General features: G+C 42.3%; 1 protein-coding gene and 1 pseudogene across 11 annotated transcripts in view; one reads left to right on the forward strand and one right to left on the reverse strand.

The window, feature by feature from the left end:
• Positions 1 to 329: 329 nt before the first annotated feature.
• LOC122153974 (ubiquitin-associated protein 2-like) overlaps positions 330 to 19934 on the reverse strand; it is a 51472-nt gene continuing 31867 nt past the window's right edge. For 2 of the 11 annotated variants that reach the window (XM_042798616.1, XM_042798618.1), the window contains exons 8-13: positions 19792 to 19858; positions 18253 to 18448; positions 16926 to 17017; positions 15989 to 16039; positions 6917 to 6941; positions 431 to 1729 (exon numbers count right to left, since the gene is read on the reverse strand). In XM_042798616.1, the coding sequence (XP_042654550.1) occupies positions 1698 to 1729; positions 6917 to 6941; positions 15989 to 16039; positions 16926 to 17017; positions 18253 to 18448; positions 19792 to 19858 (463 nt within the window). In that variant the 3' untranslated portion in view covers positions 431 to 1697. Of the gene's footprint in view, positions 365 to 430; positions 1730 to 1758; positions 2103 to 6916; positions 6942 to 14764; positions 15576 to 15988; positions 16040 to 16925; positions 17018 to 18252; positions 18449 to 19791; positions 19859 to 19934 lie in introns of those variants that run through there. The other 9 variants (XM_042798617.1, XM_042798625.1, XM_042798624.1 and 6 more) reach the window with 9 other exon arrangements.
• Positions 12475 to 13837, forward strand: LOC122153975 (annotated as a pseudogene).

Genomic DNA, 19934 nt, shown 5'->3' on the forward strand with positions numbered 1-19934 from the left:
CCCCGCATGCTGCAACCCTCCCAGCACCAAACTACAACAGTGGGGGGATGCTTCTTCCCAAAGGGTCCCAGGCTCCTTTGGGTACAATCACCTTAATAGTCATATGGGGCCTCCCACAGGCCCTATATCAGCATCTGCTCCACTGGTGACCTCCATGGGTGGCAGGGGGGGCCGCCCTGCTGTCTCCCCACAGGATACAGGGGGGTCTCTGCTCCGGCACACCTCCCCCCTCCTTTCTTCCTCCATTCCTCCACTGACCTTGGTGTTCACACAGGTGTTGCAACTCCTCCTCACAAGTCCAAGTCCTCCTTCTAGGTCCATTCTTAAATATGTTCTTGCAGAGGCGCAGGTGATTGGCTCAGCCCTGGTGCAGAGGTGGGGTTGACTTGGAGCTGGGGGAACTTCAAGAAGCTTCTCACAGGGGCCACCGCTGTAGCCCCCCTCCCCTGCTACCCAAAAACCCCACCACATATTGAAACCCAGGACACTAACCAATACTGCTGGTATTGATCAACATCAAAATTAACTCCACGCATAAGTTTTTGAATTAAGTTTTTATAGACCCCACATTCAATGCATTCAAAAATTTTCCATTTGTCTGGTACTGTTGATAGTTCAAAATCACCCATAATAGCAGCCCATATTAGATTTCCACTATCAACATTATATTATAAATAAGGCTGTTGGGACACTATTATGCCATTCATGTGTTTCTGAACTATCCTGCATCACAAAATAACATCAGTAGTGTTTGTCTAATACACAAGGAGAAAGCAGGAGAAAAGTTAATAGTATCACCTCTTCTGGGCAAAGTACTTCTGATAAATGCTAACAATGAGCTTCTGGTATTACGGAAAAATAATACCTATATTTAATTGGAAATTTTGGAAGTAAACCAGTGAATTTATATTCATTACAGATAATAAAGTGCATAATTAAATTACTTTCTGTAATAGATTCTAGCACCTTGACAGAAAGCTGGAATTGCACAGTATTGCTAATTGCTCTGACCAGCAGCATCCTGTTCTTTAGCTGTAATATTCAGAACTTTTTAAAGTTCTTGGGGTAAATTTGCAAGATAAAAGCCATCATTACAGCTTTCAATTTCCTTGCTTGCAAAGTAATGAATGGTAAGTTTCTGAAATCATTATAAGCTTTTCCATAACTAAGCTTTTAGCTGTGTTTCATGAGTCACATTAGACTACGCAGACAATGTATTTTTGCAGTTATGTGTCCAGCTGAAAAATGCGTGCAAGCTTCTAAACATGACACAGAAAAACTTGCTAGTGACTAAGGCCCTAAAGTGAGAATACTTCTGTTTTCAGAGAACAGAAGACAGAGAGAATGGGGAGAAGCTCTTTTCAGGTGACTGAAAACTATATGGCCTAAAGATACTGGTAACTCTAGTGCTCTGGTCAAATCAAAGGCTTTATTTATGTTGTTTTCTTATCTCTGTTAATTTAGGAGCTTGTTTTTAGTTTTTACTTCAGAGTCCCAACTCTATTTTTCTATACACTCTGGATCTATGCCAATAGGGTAAATCAATTTATTTTGTGGTTTCTCCCATCTTCTTTCTTGAAATTAACTTCCCCTGTTCCTTTCAACTTCCTTGCCTTTGTAGGTGAGTCTGAGAGGCTGAAAGTGTTGCAATCATCCATAAAATTGGATTAGACTGTAGATTTCCCCAGCAAACTATGTCATTGTGACTCCAGCCTCATAGAAGGACCAGCTGTAAGACAACCAGATAAGAGCATAAGAACTGCCACATCACACCCAGTGAACTGGTAAGGTAGTAGCTTTTCTCTAAGGGTGGCAAATACCACATATTTATAAACAAGGTGCTCCAGCCCCAGAGTAGACAGCTACAGGAAAAGCATTCCCCATGGAGGGCTGAATATAATCCCTTTAATTAAAGTCTAGTGGAAACCTGAGAACTGGAATGTTTAAAATAATTTATTGCTAATTCCTACTCAGTTTCTGGTGTCTCTGCTTTGATTGCCAGCAACAGTACTCCTTTCCATATGACTTTGGATGTGGCTCATCAAACAGCCATTGCTGGTCAATACATTGGTTGCTGTCTTCGATGCGTTTCACATTACTTACTGTTTCAAGAGAAGAGTTAAAGCACCATCACCAGGGTGTTTAAGATAATATGTTCTGCATATAATATGTAGGTTTGGTTTTGCCTTGAAACTTGATGTTCATTAAAGTAACCTTTAGAGATTGCTTACAATAATTTGGCCCACAATTAATAGTTTCTCTAGTCTCTCAATAATGGCTATTTTCAAAATGTAGCATAGAACTTTTTATTTGTGACAATTGATTACCATTTGAGTTAATCACAATTGTGAAAAAAAAAAAAAATCAAAACAAAGAATCCACAACAAAAAAAAGCCACCTGGAAAACAACATGTACAAGCAACAATCGCCTCTATGTATTCAAAATATGTTATGGCAGATGCTGTTGACCAGCTGCTAAAGTCAGCAAACTAAATAATCCCAGCACTGGCTTTTGTTGAAGGTTCTTTCCCCACAGTAGAAAACAGACAACTTCTTGGTACTGAATAAAGCGAAGTAGTTCACGTACCATCTCTCTCAGTACGTATTAAAAACAACTTGGCTTGTGTATTAAAAGAAACATCTAATTTCTATATATTCTACATTTGACAGAATGTCAGCTAAAGCTCTTTTAGTGCAGCACTATGCTAAACCCAAAAATATTTCCTTCTCAGGAAACATACAATACCCTGTTTTGCTCAGCAACAATCTTCTTTACCAGTCATTTACAAAATTGCCCAATATCACCTGATTCTTCCCTCAAAACCAAGTCATCTTCATATCACACAATCTGTACTAATAAAAAGCTAAGAAGCCAGTGATGGCTAGCAGATAACCTGAGGCTACTCATTCCTGATATATAAATATTATGTAGTTAACAGACATGGTCAAGTGCCTATTTTTACATACTGTAGGACCCTTTGGTCCTTACAAACATTAGTTAATTTTTGACAACTTTCTTAACCAAAGCAGAATCAGCTCACCAGGAGTAAAGTTCCTAAAATCCCAGAAGGAATGTTAAATTTGACGGTAGTCAATATTGAAAAGCAGAGACATCTAAAATACAACTTTTCAAAAAACAGCTTTTTAAGCGTTCTTGTTGTTTGTTTGTTTGTTTTTGTTTGTTGTTTTTTTTTTTTTCCTACTGCTTATCAAATATACATCCCCATGAATCTCAGCAGAAACAATTTATCTAACACTGAGTGACTTTGAAAATTTACCATTCAAACAAATTTTGTCACAAAGAATATAAGTCCATCCTAAAAGAAATAAAAATCTATCCTAGAAGTGGTCAGAAAATTTTAGGGCTCTGAAAAGACAATAGCTCATTATCAATATTCATGGTTTTTTTAGTTGGCTGACAAACTGCCAAAGACATTCAATATAGAACAATATTATCCTATGTGAACAATATATCACAGCTAAACAAATGGAGCACTTCAGAAGGAGTAAAGCAGGGAAGATAACAGGAAGCAAGGGTTAAACTACTATTGACATTTCTTCTGAGGGTTGCTTTGTCCTTCAGCACAACTTGCTTTTTTTAATATCTGGGTCAGCATAACTAAACTGTTGCTTCTTAATTACACCGAGTTTCTCACCCTACAGTGTTATAGTCATCTGCCATTCTCCACAAAGCTGTCTCAAATCTCAGCTACAGTGATAACCTAATAAAAGAAAATTATTCTCTCTCTTACTCAAGGAAAGGATTTTTCTCTTGCTCAAAGAACTTTGACAACACTCTCATTCACCTCTTCTCTTTTCAACTCGCTACGGAAGGCTTGCTTAAAGCTGAAGTTTTCTAAAGTGATCCTGCTCAGTATGAGTTGATACACTTTTTTTCCTTCAAATATGTGTGTGCCTATATAATTTTTATCAATGTTAAAGTGAGTCTTACACACAAATGTTTTAAAAAATAGTTTCAACTAAGAAAGTAAGACAAAACAAAGTGAAACCAACTGCAAATCCATGATGTGGGACTGGATGCCAAGTCAGACTCTTCCAGATCCAAAGATATTTTTTGTGACTTATGTAATAACACATACATAAAAATTAGTATTAATGTTCTGTCTCTCACAGTGTAGCTCAGATTGGCTTGTGAATAAGTCTAATCATGAAGGCTGAAACATGAATAATAGCTGCAGTCTCTCATCCTGCAGCAAATAGCCTCATTTCATCACATTATTTATCTTTTCTCTCTTTCAGCATATTACTGTACTAGGAGGTTTTAAAGGTAGCCAAATAGCTCCCATTTCTACCATCATTTATATTTGTTTATGACTTATTTGGCAAAATCAGTATTTTGGCTGTGCTCGAAGAAGCTACCAGTTGCACTATACTCATCTAGGTAAGGAAAACCTGCATTTTGTGTGCAGGAGAGGGTGAAACACTCATACTGTCTGACAAGAGGCCCCTAGCTTGGAAGCAGCTGACAGTACATTTTCTGTACACTCACTGCATCTTTGCCACAATTCCAGGTGAGTCTCACACATCTCTGTATATTGGTCTGAAGTATTTGTAGTTATAACCTAGCCTAGGATATCTAACCCATCAGCCTCTGCTACTCGTAAATGTACTGCACCTGTCGAAAGAGGTTGGCCAGTTTTCTTATGTTGAGATTTTTTTAATCCTACGTTTTCCCATTGATCTGTGTAAACTCAATAGCACCATTGTCTGTAGAAGTATGACATTTTCTGATTTGTTAAATGTGCCAACTCCAGTGTAGGCAAGTTTTTTGTGAGGCATTGGGTTGAGGAGGCATCTAGCAGAACTCCAGTGTGTCACTAACATGTATTTTTCAGCCAAAGTCTCACCCTTTATATTAACTCTAAAATTTAATTATAAAGTGTGCCAGTTTTTAAAATAAACTCCATTCCCTGTTTCAAGAATTTAAATTAGATACCAGAGGTAATGTCTGCAATCTTTAAATGGATTGATTATGTAATTTAGTGCCTGATTTATAAGGACTGATGTCCTTCTGCAAAAAATGTCTTTATGCAGGCAAGAACCTGCCACTGGCAATACTCTTCTTGCCCTAACAACTATAAAACATCTGACTAATATTAACACCTCCATGTGCAGGTGATAACTTCTGTGAATGTAAGCTTGATGAATGCTTCTGAAACACATACCAAATAAATGCAATACATGTTTAATGACTTCTAGAACGAGTGTGAGAACTTTTAACATATTTTATGTGTATGAGTCATCCATGTGAAATCTGAAGCATCTGACTGCATACAGTAAGAAATAGAAAGACCAGATATACTATACCACCTATAAAGCTCAAGTATAATCTTGTCAGCCTCCCCATGTTTGAAACCATTAGCTCCTGCTCAATTGTGAATAAGAATGTAACTATTCTGAGTGGAGATGGAGAGATAATCAGGTCTGTCTTTTCAGGATAGCACAGAGATGAAGCCAGTAACACCTAAACAAATTTCTTAACTATCTATAGGTTATTGTCCCAGGGATGCTTGAGAAACCTTCAGATTAAACTCTGGGCTTTTTAGATAGTCAAGAGCACTGAATTTGTCTACTCTGCAGACAAATGGCAAGAGATGCACTGGTCCCTAAGGATATGGAAAAAGTGTATCTGTGATATATGGATCCATTCTGGCCAGCTGTGAGGCTGCCTACTCTGCCACCAGCACAGCCCCTTTCCTGCCAGTGTCAGCTGTTCGTTAGCTTCGGAAAGAATTCATGAACTATGTTGAGTTTTGCCTGAAAAAGCTATCTGCTCAGCATAGCTGGGGCAGATCTGCTGTCCCCATCCATCTGTGGCTCTAGGCAGCTGCCCATCTTCCTTATGTCTCCAGCTGCACTTGGAACTGCTACCTCTGCAATTAATTACTGTAGAAAAAGTTTCACACACAAAGTTTAAGAGAGAACTCAGCATTATTTTTTCCCTCCTCCCAATCTCAACATGTATTAAATAAGCCAATTAGGTATTCTGAACACTTCAATTAACAAATTAGTTATGAACTGGAAAAAATGGTCATGCTTTCTGTATTTGTTGGGCTACGGAAAATTAACATAAACTAATGATGCTTTATTTTTATCCAGTTATTTGAGCTTCACCTTCCACAGACTTTGTTTCTTGGATTGTGTTTTGAATGAAAAGTGTGATGTCTTCTTCTTTTAATGTTATTTTTTCAACACATCAGTCTGATCTGGATGTACACTGGTAATTTTTTTCCCCTTTATGATGTTTCTTTTTCCTGCACCGTCACAAAATCTGCTATGTTCTTGCAATGCATGTTTTTTCCTACTGCCCCATATATTGCTCCAGAGACTTAAAGAGCCTGTGGTTTCAGAGGAATGAACTACTGCAAACATTTTTATTTGTATTTTTAAGAATTCCTTCTACAAAATATAGATATTTATGAAAAATGTTTCATTAGGGCCAGATCACTGAAGCACAGAAAAGAAAGTGCTGCGGTCAGCTGAGTGGCAATCACATCTGTCTTCAAAACAGAGATACAAGCACACATAGAGCTGAAGTGAGTTGCATTACATATCAAAGCCAAGTGCCCAGCTATTTATTTTGAAGGTAAGGAATAAGCAAAATTGATATGTGGTAGGATATGAGGCAGATGAAGACATACCGAAAATTATATGAATTCAGCAATAACGTTTAACCATGAAATAATAGCCGTGAGGGGACAAATGCCTTTCTTACATGACTTTTCTTTCTAGTTCTAAAAGAATTTGAAATGATGAGCTGAACCTGAATTATTTATGGATTTTAAAAGAAGAAAATAAACAGGGGTTGAAGTTAGTGCTACACAAAAAATTTACTAAGAATAATAACAAAAGGCCATGTTACTAATAAAACAGAAATATTTTCATTTAGACTCACAGGTAAAGGAGATCTTACAGGAGCTCTAGAAATAAATAAATAATAATAATTAAAAAAAAAAAAACAAAAACAAAAACAAAAACCAAAACAAACAAGCAAACAAAAAACCAAACCCGAAACTAAAATAAAACCCCCAAAACCCAAAACAACCAAAGCAAAACATCAATTAATTGTAGTCTTTCTGAATCATTCCAGAAATACTCTTGTTTATACTGTGTGACACACAAAGAATGATATGTCCAAAGCAAACATGTTTTTAAGGTTTCATTAATAAATGAACAACTAGAGGTCTATTTTTTCAATCCTGAATACCCCACTTTCCACATTTTTAAAATGAAAAAGTAATTATTTAATAGGTTAACAACACTTATTTTTCCCTGACTTCACATTACCTAAATTTGAGCTACTATGTATTATGTGGCATAGTTTCAGCAAATAAACTGTACTGGACTGTAGAATGTGTATTTATCTAAAACAGGTGTTTACAGAAAGGGATCTGTTGTTTATTTAGTGATTTAAAGGCAGCCATGTTTTAATTATTTATAAACTCTTATTCAGCAAGAGCTCTCTTATAGACAGACAAAAGCTAAGTGGATGATACTATTCTTTTCCTCATGGTTGTTACTGTTCTTTTATGATACTCTATCCATTATTCTTAAGTGCTTACCTGCTTAGAAAAGACAGCATTCGGTAACCTGGGCAGTGAATTTACAAACCACTAGCAACACTATAATAACTTTAAGAGAGTTTTAATCAAAGTATGAGTTATTTTGCATACAGCTATTCTCAGTGTGCTCAAAGGTATTGCCGACATAAGGAGAGTATTTGAGGGGACTATATACAGTGTGCTAAGTACTGCACACTAGCTCCCCACTGTCCCTATCTGACCAATGTTAATGCAGACTGAGCACCTCCTTACTTTGAGATTCACACCCAAACTAAACTTCTGGCAAGTCCCATGAATGGACAAGCCCATACAGCTCCATCCAGGCTGATGCAAACTATCTCTTTTACATTCACTCTGTCAAAATAAGAACTACATAAGGACTGGCTGAAAAAGTTGGGAGTGTTCAGCCTGGAGGAAAGAAGGCTCAGGAAGACCTTATAGCGGCCTTCCAGTACTTGAAGGGGGGTACAGGAAAGGTGGGGGGGACTCTTTACCAGGGGATGTAGAGATTGGACAAGGGGTAGTTTTAAACTGTCAGAGGGCAGGTTTAGCCTAGATCTAAGGCAGAAATTGTTCCCTGTGCGGGGGGTGAGGCGCTGGCCCAGGGTGCCCAGAGCAGCTGTGGGTGCCTCCTCCCTGGGAGGGTTCAAGGCCAGGTTGGACGGGGCTGGGAGCCCCCTGGGCTGGGGGAAGGGGGCCCTGCCCGGGGCAGGGGGTGGCACTGGGGGGGCTTTAAGGTCCCTTCCCACCCAAACCAATCTATGATTCTATTCTATTATTCTAAATGATTAATTTAACCTAAATATTTCACCCATATGTTGAAATAACTGAGGAAAAACTAGAACAAAGTGCAGTACATTACCCACATATTTGAAAAATCAAAAGCTCTTCATTCTAATTTACATAACTTCATATACCAGCAGTTTTGTTTTAAACTTTGTTCTTGATCAAAAAAGGCAAAGATTCTGATTTTTTTTTTCCATCTTAGATGCTAATACCAAATTAATACTCTTTATAGTGAGTAAAATAGAAGTGAAGTGCTCAAATGGATTATAGAGATTATATGAAAAAAAGGTTATTTTGTTAAGCTTTTTTTTTCAATAAATCTGTTATGTGATAATTCATAGGCATTTATTAATGTACCCTAATTTATTTTCTATTTTTAATTATCAGGCTATCAGCACTTCTATTAGAGAGCTGAAAGGTTATATCTTATCTACTACTTAGGAAGCTTTCACGATAATACTTTTTATCACTACATTTTCACGTCACCAAAAACATTCCAGATATGTCAGAGCAGGCTTTTTTGTTTATTTGTAGTAACCCTGAGGAGACTGGTGGCCCATGGTTAGGCGTTACCATTATCTACTTTTGTCCTTTGTCGTAGTCTTTATTTTCTCATATTGAGGTGTGTGACTTTGTTTGTTTGTAGGTTTTCTTTTTGGTTTTTGTTATTTTGTTGGGGTTTTTTGCTGAAATGTTAGGATGTATGCATTCTATGTGTACAAAAATAATAAGGATCTGTTATTATCCAAAAGAAAAATAAAATGTATATCGCCACTTAATATGTGTGAATAATAAGTAGCTTAAAGTGAACTTGGTTTTTTGTGTTTCAGAAAAGTGTGATGAACCTCTGGTCTCAGCACTACCCCACTCCTCCTTCAGCAGTTCATCAGCTACGACAAGCAGTTATGTGCCAGGGTATGCCAAGTTAAACAAGAGAGGAGGTAAGGGGTGGTCTCCACCTTAAAATTCAGATATTTCAATAAAAACAAACAAACAAACAAACAAACAAACAATTAAAGATATTTTTAACATGAAAATGCATTTATGTAAAATATTATTGTTTATGTTTGCTTTAACAAAGTTTTAGCTGTCTGACAGAATGTTTCTATAAACAGAATAAATTTCTGTTTCATTGCATGTGACAGTAATTGCACTCCATCACACTGCAGGGAGAAATACACCACTAATAATGTGTAGCAGCATGGTCCAAATGCCTAATGCCGATGGAGTCATACGGTACATTTATATAATTGACTTCACTTAAAAGGGCATACCTATGTTTGTTGGGTAAATGAACACTTGCAAGGTCATGGTTGTTGGAGCAAAACTAAGCAGCTTTGATGTGCATTGTTGATTTAACTTGTTTCTCATGTTAGCAATGACTGCTGCCATTCATTTTTTTTCTACCACCACAGAAACTTTGCCTTTTGCATGTATTTCTTTAAGGCAATGAGGCTTTGTTCACAAATAACAAAGTCACCTCAGTTTTGGTCTTTGGAAGAATAGGTGTGTAAGTTTGGTCTACCTGGTCTACCTATCCTTAGGGACAGGTAAATTTATTTCACAATCTGAACACAAGTCTGTACCTTCACCCATAGGAATTTTCATAGCTTCCTTGATATTTCTAAATGTCTATATATATACACCATTTTGATAACTGATCTCTACATTAATTTCACAGGAATGATACATTTAAACATGAAACTTTAGTTTAACCTAAATTATTTAGTATCCTGGATACTATTGATTTTTTTTTCTAAATAGGATAAAACTAAAAGCCCTAAAATGTAAAATTTCACAGATTCTTGTGAAATAATAACAAAATTGTATCTTCATCCCCAAATACATCAAGGGTATGATGTATTGACTTAACGAACCTATCATTTAAAATATTTTCCTTGTAGGGATGAAGTAGAGAGAGCAAGTGACTATAGTGCCTCGAACTTCTAAATCCTGAAGTTCTGTAATAATGGCAAAGCACTAGACTTGAAGAAGGTTAGCACTGCTGCTTTATTTTTCCTGTTCTTGCAGGAATTACATTGCTACTGTCTGGATACCATATTCTGCCTCCTACAAAAAAAAAAAAAAACACCCCAAAACATTGAAACAGAAGAGACAATTTTTTGTCTTTGGGTGTTTGCAAACAAAATCTGAAATATTATCAAATGATGGAACACTCTTGAGGTTAAAAGCAGAATTGTTTCATTGACACTGTAGCATAGGCTACCCGTGTTCTCCACCAATTTTTCACATTACTGTTTGTGTAGCTTCTGAGCCAAAAAAAAAAAAATCCACTTTATGGGCAAAGCCATGAATTTACTGTTAGCCTAATTATAATCTTATTCAATGAATAAATATTGGCCTAGCGAGGGAGGGAGGGAGGAAGGGAGGGAGGGAGGGAGGGAGGGAAAGAGAGAGAGGGAAAGAGAGAAAGAGAGAAAGAGAGAAAGAGAGAAAGAGAGAAAGAGAGAAAGAGAGAAAGAGAGAAAGAGAGAAAGAGAGAAAGAGAGAAAGAGAGAAAGAGAGAAAGAGAACGAGAAAAAGAACGAGAAAAAGAACGAGAAAAAGAACGAGAAAAAGAACGAGAAAAAGAACGAGAAAAAGAACGAGAAAAAGAACGAGAAAAAGAACGAGAAAAAGAAAGAAAACTGTTAGTGAGAAAAATTTCAATAACAAATCAGACAGTGCTTCCTTGTGTCTATACCTTTCCCTGGTGTTAAGGTCCTGCTGTCATACATCCTCTGAGTCTTATGTTGGATGGCTCTAACTGGCATGGGGGCTATGGTGTATTTTCAGTGTTCCAGACTCTTTACTGGGAGGAGATTCCAGATGGCTGAGTCAAGACTTGTTGGTCAAAATAAAGGGCAAAATGGAAATGCACAGGCAGTGGAAGCAGAGACAGGTATCCTGGGAATAGTACAAGGACATTGCCTGGTTGTGGAGGGATGGGGTCAGGAAGACCAAGGCATGTCCGGAGCTGAACTTGGCATGACACAAAGGATAGAGGGCCTCAGTGCCGTACTCTGTTAAGGGTTGTCAGTGTCTCTAATAAATGGATGGTTTTTTTCCCTTCCCCTAACAAGCCTGCCTTTTGCTCGTGACCACAGTGGGTGATCTAGCCCCTCCCGGTCCTATCTCCAACCCCAAGCCTGGCTCATCTGTCCCTTCTCATTGCCAGAATGAAGGGCAGAGAGTGGCTGAGGAGTGTTAGGCTGCCGATGAGGCTCAAACCACGACGCTCAGACGTGGCAACCTCCCGTTCCTCCTCCTCCTGCCTCCGGGGCTCTACAATCCCCCAGCTCACAGCCAATCCCTCCTTCCTTGCTTCTCCAGCCGCCTCAGGAGGCAAGGAGGCAGACAAAACACAAGGAGGCCCCGGCTCCGGGACCACGCGCACGGCACCGCAGCTGGGGACCCCGCGCCCCAGCAGCACCACCAGCAGCCAAACTTCTTCCGCTTCCTTCCTCCCCATTCCCTCCCTCCCGCCTGTCCTCCCCGCTCCCATCCGCTTCCAACACAGGAGCCAGGGCAGCTCCAGCCACGAGCACACCCAGGACTCACGTGCCCACCCCCACAGCCACCCCCAGGCCCTCGCTGCTGCACCGGGGGCTCCCCACGCTCGCCCCACTGACATCACTTCACCACCCTGCCCAACGCGAAAAGGAAAGACCAGCTACGATGACAACCCAGGCCAGCCACAAGCCAAAGGAAAACACACCACAGCCAACGCCAGGGCAGCGCAGCCCCGAAACACACGCAGGCAGGAAGGGAAACTTCAGCTGCACCAGACAGCCACCACAGCTCGCCCTGCCTGCCGCCCACAGGGAAACCCTCACACACCTCCCGCCGAGGGCTCTGTCCCGCCGCTTTCGCATCTCCCACTCCAACAACGCACTTCCCCAAGACCACCGCAGCCAACAGCCAAAACCGAAAGCCACAGCCGGAAACTCGCTGCCACCACAAAGCCCGGAAGGCAAAGCCGCCCGCGGCACCACATAAAGCCGCCCGGCCGGCAGCACTCCAAGCACAGCGCCCACCCGCACCGCCACCACGCCGCACCCTCCCCCTGCCCAGCACCCCCCCACGCGGCACCCACAGCCCCACCATGCCTGCGCCCGCAGCCCCACAGCCCCGCCTGCGCCCTGCCGCCCCGGCGCTCCTGCTCCTCCGGCCGCCTCTCGCCACCGCCCTCGCCTGCGGCCCCGCCACGCCACCTTCCCCTGGGACAGCCTCCAGCTCCTCCAGGCCGTGGCTCCCAGCCCGCCACAGCCCTGCCACCACCCGCACCCGCCCGCCTTCCCCGACACCCTCCTCCACACCCACCGCCCACAGCAAGCCGCCGACACCGCCCTACGCATCCTCCAGCACCTCTTCCACACCCTCAGCAGCCCCAGCACCCCCCAACACTGGGACGACGACGCACGCCACCGCCTCCTCAACAACCTCCAGCACCACATCCACCGCCTGGAGCAATGCCTCACAGGCAGCGCCACGCTCGCCCAAGCACAAGGGCCCCGCAACCTGCCGCTCACCATCAGCAAACACTTCAGCGACATCCAACACTTCCTCCGCACCCACAACCACAGCGCCTGCGCCTGGGACCGCGTCTGCCTCCAGGCTCGCGCCTGGTTTCTACAGGTGGGCACACTGATCCGGCAAATGACGAGCCAAGACGCTCCTGCCCCCCACCCAGCCCACCTGCACCAGAGGTCCAGCCCCACCCAGCGCTGGCAGCCGCGTATCGAGCAGAGGCGGCAGCAGCCCGGGCTGGGATTGCTCAGCACTGCTCACACCTCTGCCAGCCAGCAGCCCGCACCGACGGGGAAACGGGCATGACCGCGGCAAGGGCCCGCACCCCTGCATCAGGGCCACAGCCTCGCTGGAAAGGGAGGAGGAGGAAACTGCGGTGCTGCATGCTTACCGACAGCTGCGAGGGTCTGGGGAGAGGGCTGGTATTTCTTACCCACCGTGTGATCTAGCCCGTCCAGCCTGTGACCTCCCCCGGTGGAGGGGAAGGCCCCCATGGACACTGCGGGACTCTTACGCCAATGACTATTGATCACAAAACTCTATTTAGTTGTTTGCTTGTGCGTTCATTTATTCATTTATTTAGCCAGCCATTAATTTAAAAATTTGCATCTTTATTTATTCATTCACTTGTTGGAAAGAAAGACTTTTCGCAAAGGCAAAAACAAAGGAAAAAGAAAAGAGGTGTTCACCATGCGTGTACCTGACAGGCAAAACCAGGGTCTCTGCAGGCAGGCAGGGGTGAGCCTCCCTCCTGCAGCCCGTTCCACCAGTGCCCCACGTCCCAGTCGAAGGCTCCGGACAGCGGGTCCCTCTGGGGACCCACAATGGTCCTTCAAGCCCACGGGCATCTCCTGCTGATGCCAGACCTCCAGAGCACACGTGCCCAGAGGACACGATGCCTGCCCCGTGCACTTCTCTCCCACCACCCACTCTCTCCCTTCCCAACCCCCTCCCACTGACAAGACATGAAAGCCACCTCCAAACCACCACCTCCTCACAAACAAGCATTCAGCAGTGCCGCAGCACCGCCTGGGACCACGCAGGGTGGCGTAAACAAGGTGCATGCAACTCAAAGGGGCAAGGAGCGGACGCACCAAGGCATGCAGAGATTTGGACAAGCAACAGCAGTCCAGGGCTACCCACCCCACCCAAGAAACACCAGAAAGCCTCTGAAAACACAGCAGATGCCCAAGACTGCTCCTTGCTCGCCTACAGCCACCACAACTGGCCCAGGATGCTCCTGCCTGTGCTCACACACCAGTGGCCATGGGGACCTGCCCCGCTACATGAAGCCCATAGCGAGCACCATGAAGCCCATGGTGAGGCAGGCCGTGCCCTGCAGCCCACAGAGGTCCATGGTGGAGCAGATGTCCACCTGCAGTGCAGAGAGGACCCCATGCCAGGGTAGGTGGATGAGCAAAGGAGACTGTGAGCCTCTGGGAAGCCCACGCTGGAACAGGCTCCTGGCAGGACCGGTGGCCCCATGGAGAGAGAAGCTCATGCTGGAGCGGGTTTGCTGGCAGGAGCTGTGACCCCGTGAGGGTCCCAGGCTGGAGCAGTGTGCTCCTGTAGGGCTGCACCCTGTGGGAGGGACCCAGGCTGGAGCAGTTCGTGAAGAGCTGCAGACTGTGGAAAGGACCCACACTGGAGAAGTTCGTGGAGGACTGTCTGCTGTGGGAGGGACCCTGTGCTGGAGCAGGGGAAGAGGGAGATGAGTCCTCCCGCTGAGGAGGAAGGAGTGGCAGAGACAATGTGTGATGAACTGACCACAGCTGCCATTCACCATCCCCCTGCACTGCTGGCGAGGAGGAGGTACGAAAATGAGGAGTGAAACTGAATCCAGGAAGACTCAAGGGCAGGGGCTGTCAAGTGTTTTTAAAATTTATTTTTATTTCTCATTATCCTACTCCGATTTGGTTGGTAATAAATTGTATTAGTTTCCTCAGGTCTTTTTTTTTTTTTTACATGACTGTAATTGGTAAATGATCTCCCCCTGTCTTTTTCTTGACCTACAAGCCTTTCACTCTATTTTTTTCTTTCCCTTGTCCAGCTGAGGAGGTGGAGTGCAGAACAACTTGGCAGGCACCTGGCATCCAGCCAGGGTCTACCCACTACACCACATCTCTTCTGGTCCCAGAACTGCAAATATTTTGTCATTTTGCTGATCTGGAAATTATCTCACTCATTTCAGTTGGCAATTATTGCAAGGATCAGGCCTTTATCAGGTAGTTAAAATTGTCATTAATACACTCAACTTTTTTTTTTTTTTTAATCCAGGATGTGCAGCTGGTCAGGGTTTTGTCTGGGACATCCCTGTACTCACCTTTGAGTATCTGACTCTGGCTGCCCCCAGACTCCATACGGAAAACCTGATACTGACTTCCTCCTTTAATTATGGCATTCATCCAGTGATACTTCTTTTCCAGATAACTGCTCACTGCTCTGTCTCTACCGATACAGTGCATCACTTCATTCTATGACTTTTCTCAGTTACATACTACCAAACTTTCTCTCATAAGTCCTTATCCCGGATTTCTGAAAACAAAATTCTTTACCCTTCTGCAATCTTAGCCGAGGCTCTTTGTGAATCTGTCGGAAAGCTCAGTGTCTACCACGCATCATTTACATTCTGGATCCAGGGAAGGAAGAAAATTTAATGAACTCTCCCTCCTGCAGCTCACCTGCATTTGTTGCCATGATGCATATGCAAACATCTCTAGCTATGACCACCTCCAAAACCTTTCAGATGCACCTACTGGCTGCCTGTGTGTGAACTTGCTGTTCAACCCTCCCTCTTGGTAAAAGAAAGCATTCACGCTCAGATTTCACCTAGATTTGACAAGATGTCATAGTGTTGCTACTACACGTAAAAACTTGTCCACTCAAAAGCACAGAGTACACTTGCTGGTATTTACAGAATTTGCAGATGGGCAAATGCACAACGTAACAGTTCCTCTACATCGATTTACACCACCTAGAGAAACTGTTTATGGATGTTTAAACAGACAGAATACAGAACATAAGGATAAGCTTTTAATCACTATTAAATGAACTTGTTTAAAATTAAACAAACAAAGTCATTTACTTACCATCGGTAGCCTAGATTGAAGCATCTGGAGATCATCATAACCATAAATCTGCTTAAAGACAGATTAAAATACAACATCATTATAATACTTTTCTCTGACGCTGACCAATTTCAGGCTTTAAACAGAGTTTGACCTAGGCCCACTGTATTTTCAAGGTATACAGATACATGTTGCATTGTGCCATCGTGGTGCACTGTAGCATTTTAAGGCTGGCAGGGCTAAGCTTAAAATAGCTTGTCACTGACGGTGTTTCTTGGTGACAGCAGCCCTCTGAGGAGAGTTTGACTGTCCCATCTTCAATACTCTTTTCATAGGTGCAACATTCATCAACTTGTGAAAAATCTATAGGGCATTCAGATTTGGGAGTAAGAGCAGCCACCACTTTTGCTGCAATCATTACTTCTGAGAGTAACAGTACTGAAAGTCTGATGACTAGGACCACAAAGCAACCTACCATATCCCCTCACATTTAGTGTGATACAGAAATATGATTAAAGTTTCTGATTCAAAAAACAGATAACCAAAAATATGTTGATCCTGCTCAGACATCAAAAAGCCATGTGTAGTCTTTCAAAGTGTGACAGACGAACACATACCACATTTCAACCATTGCTATAATAAATCTACTCCAGTAACAAACCTGAGTGAGACTAGTTTTTCTCAAAGGGCCTAAAACCTGATACCACTGAAAACCATAGTAACAAGCATATTTAGCTTCAACAGCAGCCACATTAGGTCTGTACCAACAGTTCTGCAGTATACTATCAACACTAAACCCCCACTGAATATATTTAATATATTCAGCAGCATTTGGAACAAAAATTCCGGTTGCAACATGTGCCAACTGAGATGCCTTGGCATAGACAGCAGCAGGTCTGGAGGGCCCACTTGCACCAAGGGTTAAGCAATCAAGTACAGAAACAATTAAATTGCTTACTGGGTAGGCAGGCAGAAGTCCTCCAGGTCCCACAATATACTGGTTATGCAACAAGGGCGGTACACCTTGGGGCAGGTTTGGGGGAGCTTTGCCTGTAAAGTCAAAATACAGACACTTTAACAAGCCTTTAGAAAAGAAAGGGCTTCAGCATTGAGACAAGACAGCTCACAAGCCCTGGTGGCTGCAAATATCTTGTGAAGAGCAGAACTACGCTGAAGAATTTTGTGCTGGCTGATCAAAATGCTCAAAATAGACCAAGGGTTTAACCGTGTGTCAAGAAAGGGGAATCACAGACTATTTAAGGCTGAGAACAGTCCCATCGGAGATCAGTCTGATTTTGTCATTTACTTTGACCAAGAGGATTACAAGAATTACAGAAACTTCTTTCCTCAGTCCTCCCCTGAAGGCAAAATTCAGGCATTGTTTTCCATCTAAGGGAGCAAATGCTCTCCTTTCATTTTCTGCTCTGTCAACACATTCCCCATTATCGCCAGCAGTAGACTTGAAAGCACTGAATGTTGCCAGCATACTTTTTGTGAGTGACTTATTGCAGCTGAGAATAGCAAAGAGAAGATTAAAAGTTTCAGTTGCCTCCATGAAGCAGTGCTAGGAAGCACAAAAGTGGAAAAAATGTGCTTTGGCCAGTCATCAGACACTTCATTTACAAGGTACGGGAATAAGAAATGAGAAATCCTTCTATAAGAGTTTGATCTTAATATTTAAATCATTCAGTACCCTCCACAGGATTTCCTTTTTGCAGTTCAGGTTGATTAGAGAAGCAATAGAGAATTTCACACTGCTCCCACTGCAGTGTGAGAAGCCTCCCCACCTTCTCTCTCTGTGGACCCTTTTTCTGAAGTGCTATTTGCTATGGAATGACCCAGACATCAGACACCTTTTTTCCTTTCTCTAGATGTGGCAGTAGGGATGTGGCATATAATAATGAGGACACTGCAGTATATTTTGATACTGTCAAATGAATTGAAGTCACAGAAAAGACTGACATTAGAGCTAATGTGAACTCACAGCCAAGAGCCAATCACAACCTGGAATGCAAACTGGGTGAATCTCCTAGTCCAAAACTTCCAAAACTTCCCTGGTGTCTATTTATAAAGCTCTTTGGGGACGTAGTGTGCTATATAAATGCCACACAACACCCTAACAAATATTTCAAATATACAAAACCAGCAACTTTATTTTATAAGACAGCAAAGAAAGCATGCTGAAAATGCCAGTCAAGCATAGTTGTGGCTGGTGAGATGCTCAACTGACAGCCCCGCTGACTGAAGTCCTCTGTCTATCCACATTATCTGTTAATATTGCGAACCTGAAGACACTAAGGGAGCTGCCCGTGTGGTAGCAGCTGGTATAGACACACTGGCAACGCTCAGGCCAAGGCTGTCTGTAGTGTTCATACTGCTTGCCATGCTGACAACCGAAGAGGTGGTGCTAGTGGCTGAGGTTGAAGCAGTTGAAAAGGTTGTTGAGGGCTGAAGCGAAGTTGTGTTCTCAACACTAGTGTGCTAGAAAGAAGACAAAAAGAATGAAGATCACAAAGCAAATAAACCACAGTGGAAGATGCTGAGGGGAAAAAAAAAATATCAAAAATCCCTCAACAATCTTTTAAGTAACAGCAGCACATGCAAAAAATATGCATTATCTATACACCAAGCAAGCAAATAAGTAGCATGCTTGTGATCTTTAAGTTTTCAGAGAAAATGATTACATGACAGTTAAATTTAAACAGCTATATCATCATAAAGTGATACCACAGAAACTCAAATGCCACTCCATTGCATTATTTCTTGCCCTTTGCTTGTATACTCCTTTAAGCTAGTACTCATTACGTTAAATATACTCCTGTATTTTTCCAAAAGACAGTACTTGTTTTCAAAAACAGGACACTGCTGCAGTGATTTCCTCAATACACTAGTGGAATTTAAGAGATTAAAACACAGCAGAGTCAATATGCCCCACAACAGAGTCAATGTAGTAAACTGATACGCAGACCAGATGTGTTACAGGAACACATAAGCATAAAGCGGTTCCTGGTTTGAATCCAGCATAATACAATGCCTTTAACTGTAAGCTGATCACACTTGTAAAATAGTGTCATCAACACACAAAAGCCAAAACAACTCTGACAACAGAAAAGAAGGATTCTGGACAAGTGTGAATGTCTAAGTTACATATTCAGTAGGGATGGAGCATTAAAAAACCAAAATACAGGCAAAAAGAACAGTAGTAACTTATCTACACACTCCAGCTGGGATTGTACAGAAGTACCCCATCACAGAACAAGGCAATGTCTCTCTGACTTTCATTTGTGCAACCTCATCTAGAGCACCATGTTCACTACCATTCGCGTTATCTCAAACGCATTAAATACACAGATGACAACAATGCCACATTGTAAACTCTAAAATCAGTCATGAGGCATTTGTCATGACCTGTGTCATTCCATCACCTGCATTTCGCCAGCTAACATCTCCAGTGGAGACTGCTAACAGTCCACAGTTTGGAGCACTTTAAGACAGCCGCTTCTAAATATTTTTTTATTATTTGTAGTACATTTGTTACAATTAAATATTTCTTAATTCAATCCCCCCTTGCTGACACAAAAACTTCCTCTGCATTTATTTGTGTGACTGGCAAGCCTCTGCAATAGCTATTCCTGATCTAGTACAAATCACAAGTGGTAAAGACTATTTTTACCACTAGAGGGCTGGCAGTCCTTCTTCCTCACGATAAGGCTCTTGTTTCAGTTCTTAGTGTACCAGGACACAACGACCTTTAGGAGAGGGTCTTAATCATCAGATAAAATGACTGTAAATCAAACACCTGTTGAAATGCAAATAGGACTTACTGCATATGAAGTGCTTGAAGACAACACTGAGGCAGGAGAGAGGCTGCTCTGATGATTGGAAAGGGAGCTAGAAAGAAATCACAAAGAATTAATAAAACTGTTTTTTCCTATAACTGTTTTTAATATCTAGATGTATGTTTATA

Source organism: Tyto alba, unplaced genomic scaffold (genome assembly GCF_018691265.1).
Source record: "Tyto alba isolate M040663 unplaced genomic scaffold, T.alba_DEE_v4.0 Super-Scaffold_28, whole genome shotgun sequence".
NCBI lineage: Eukaryota > Metazoa > Chordata > Aves > Strigiformes > Tytonidae > Tyto > Tyto alba.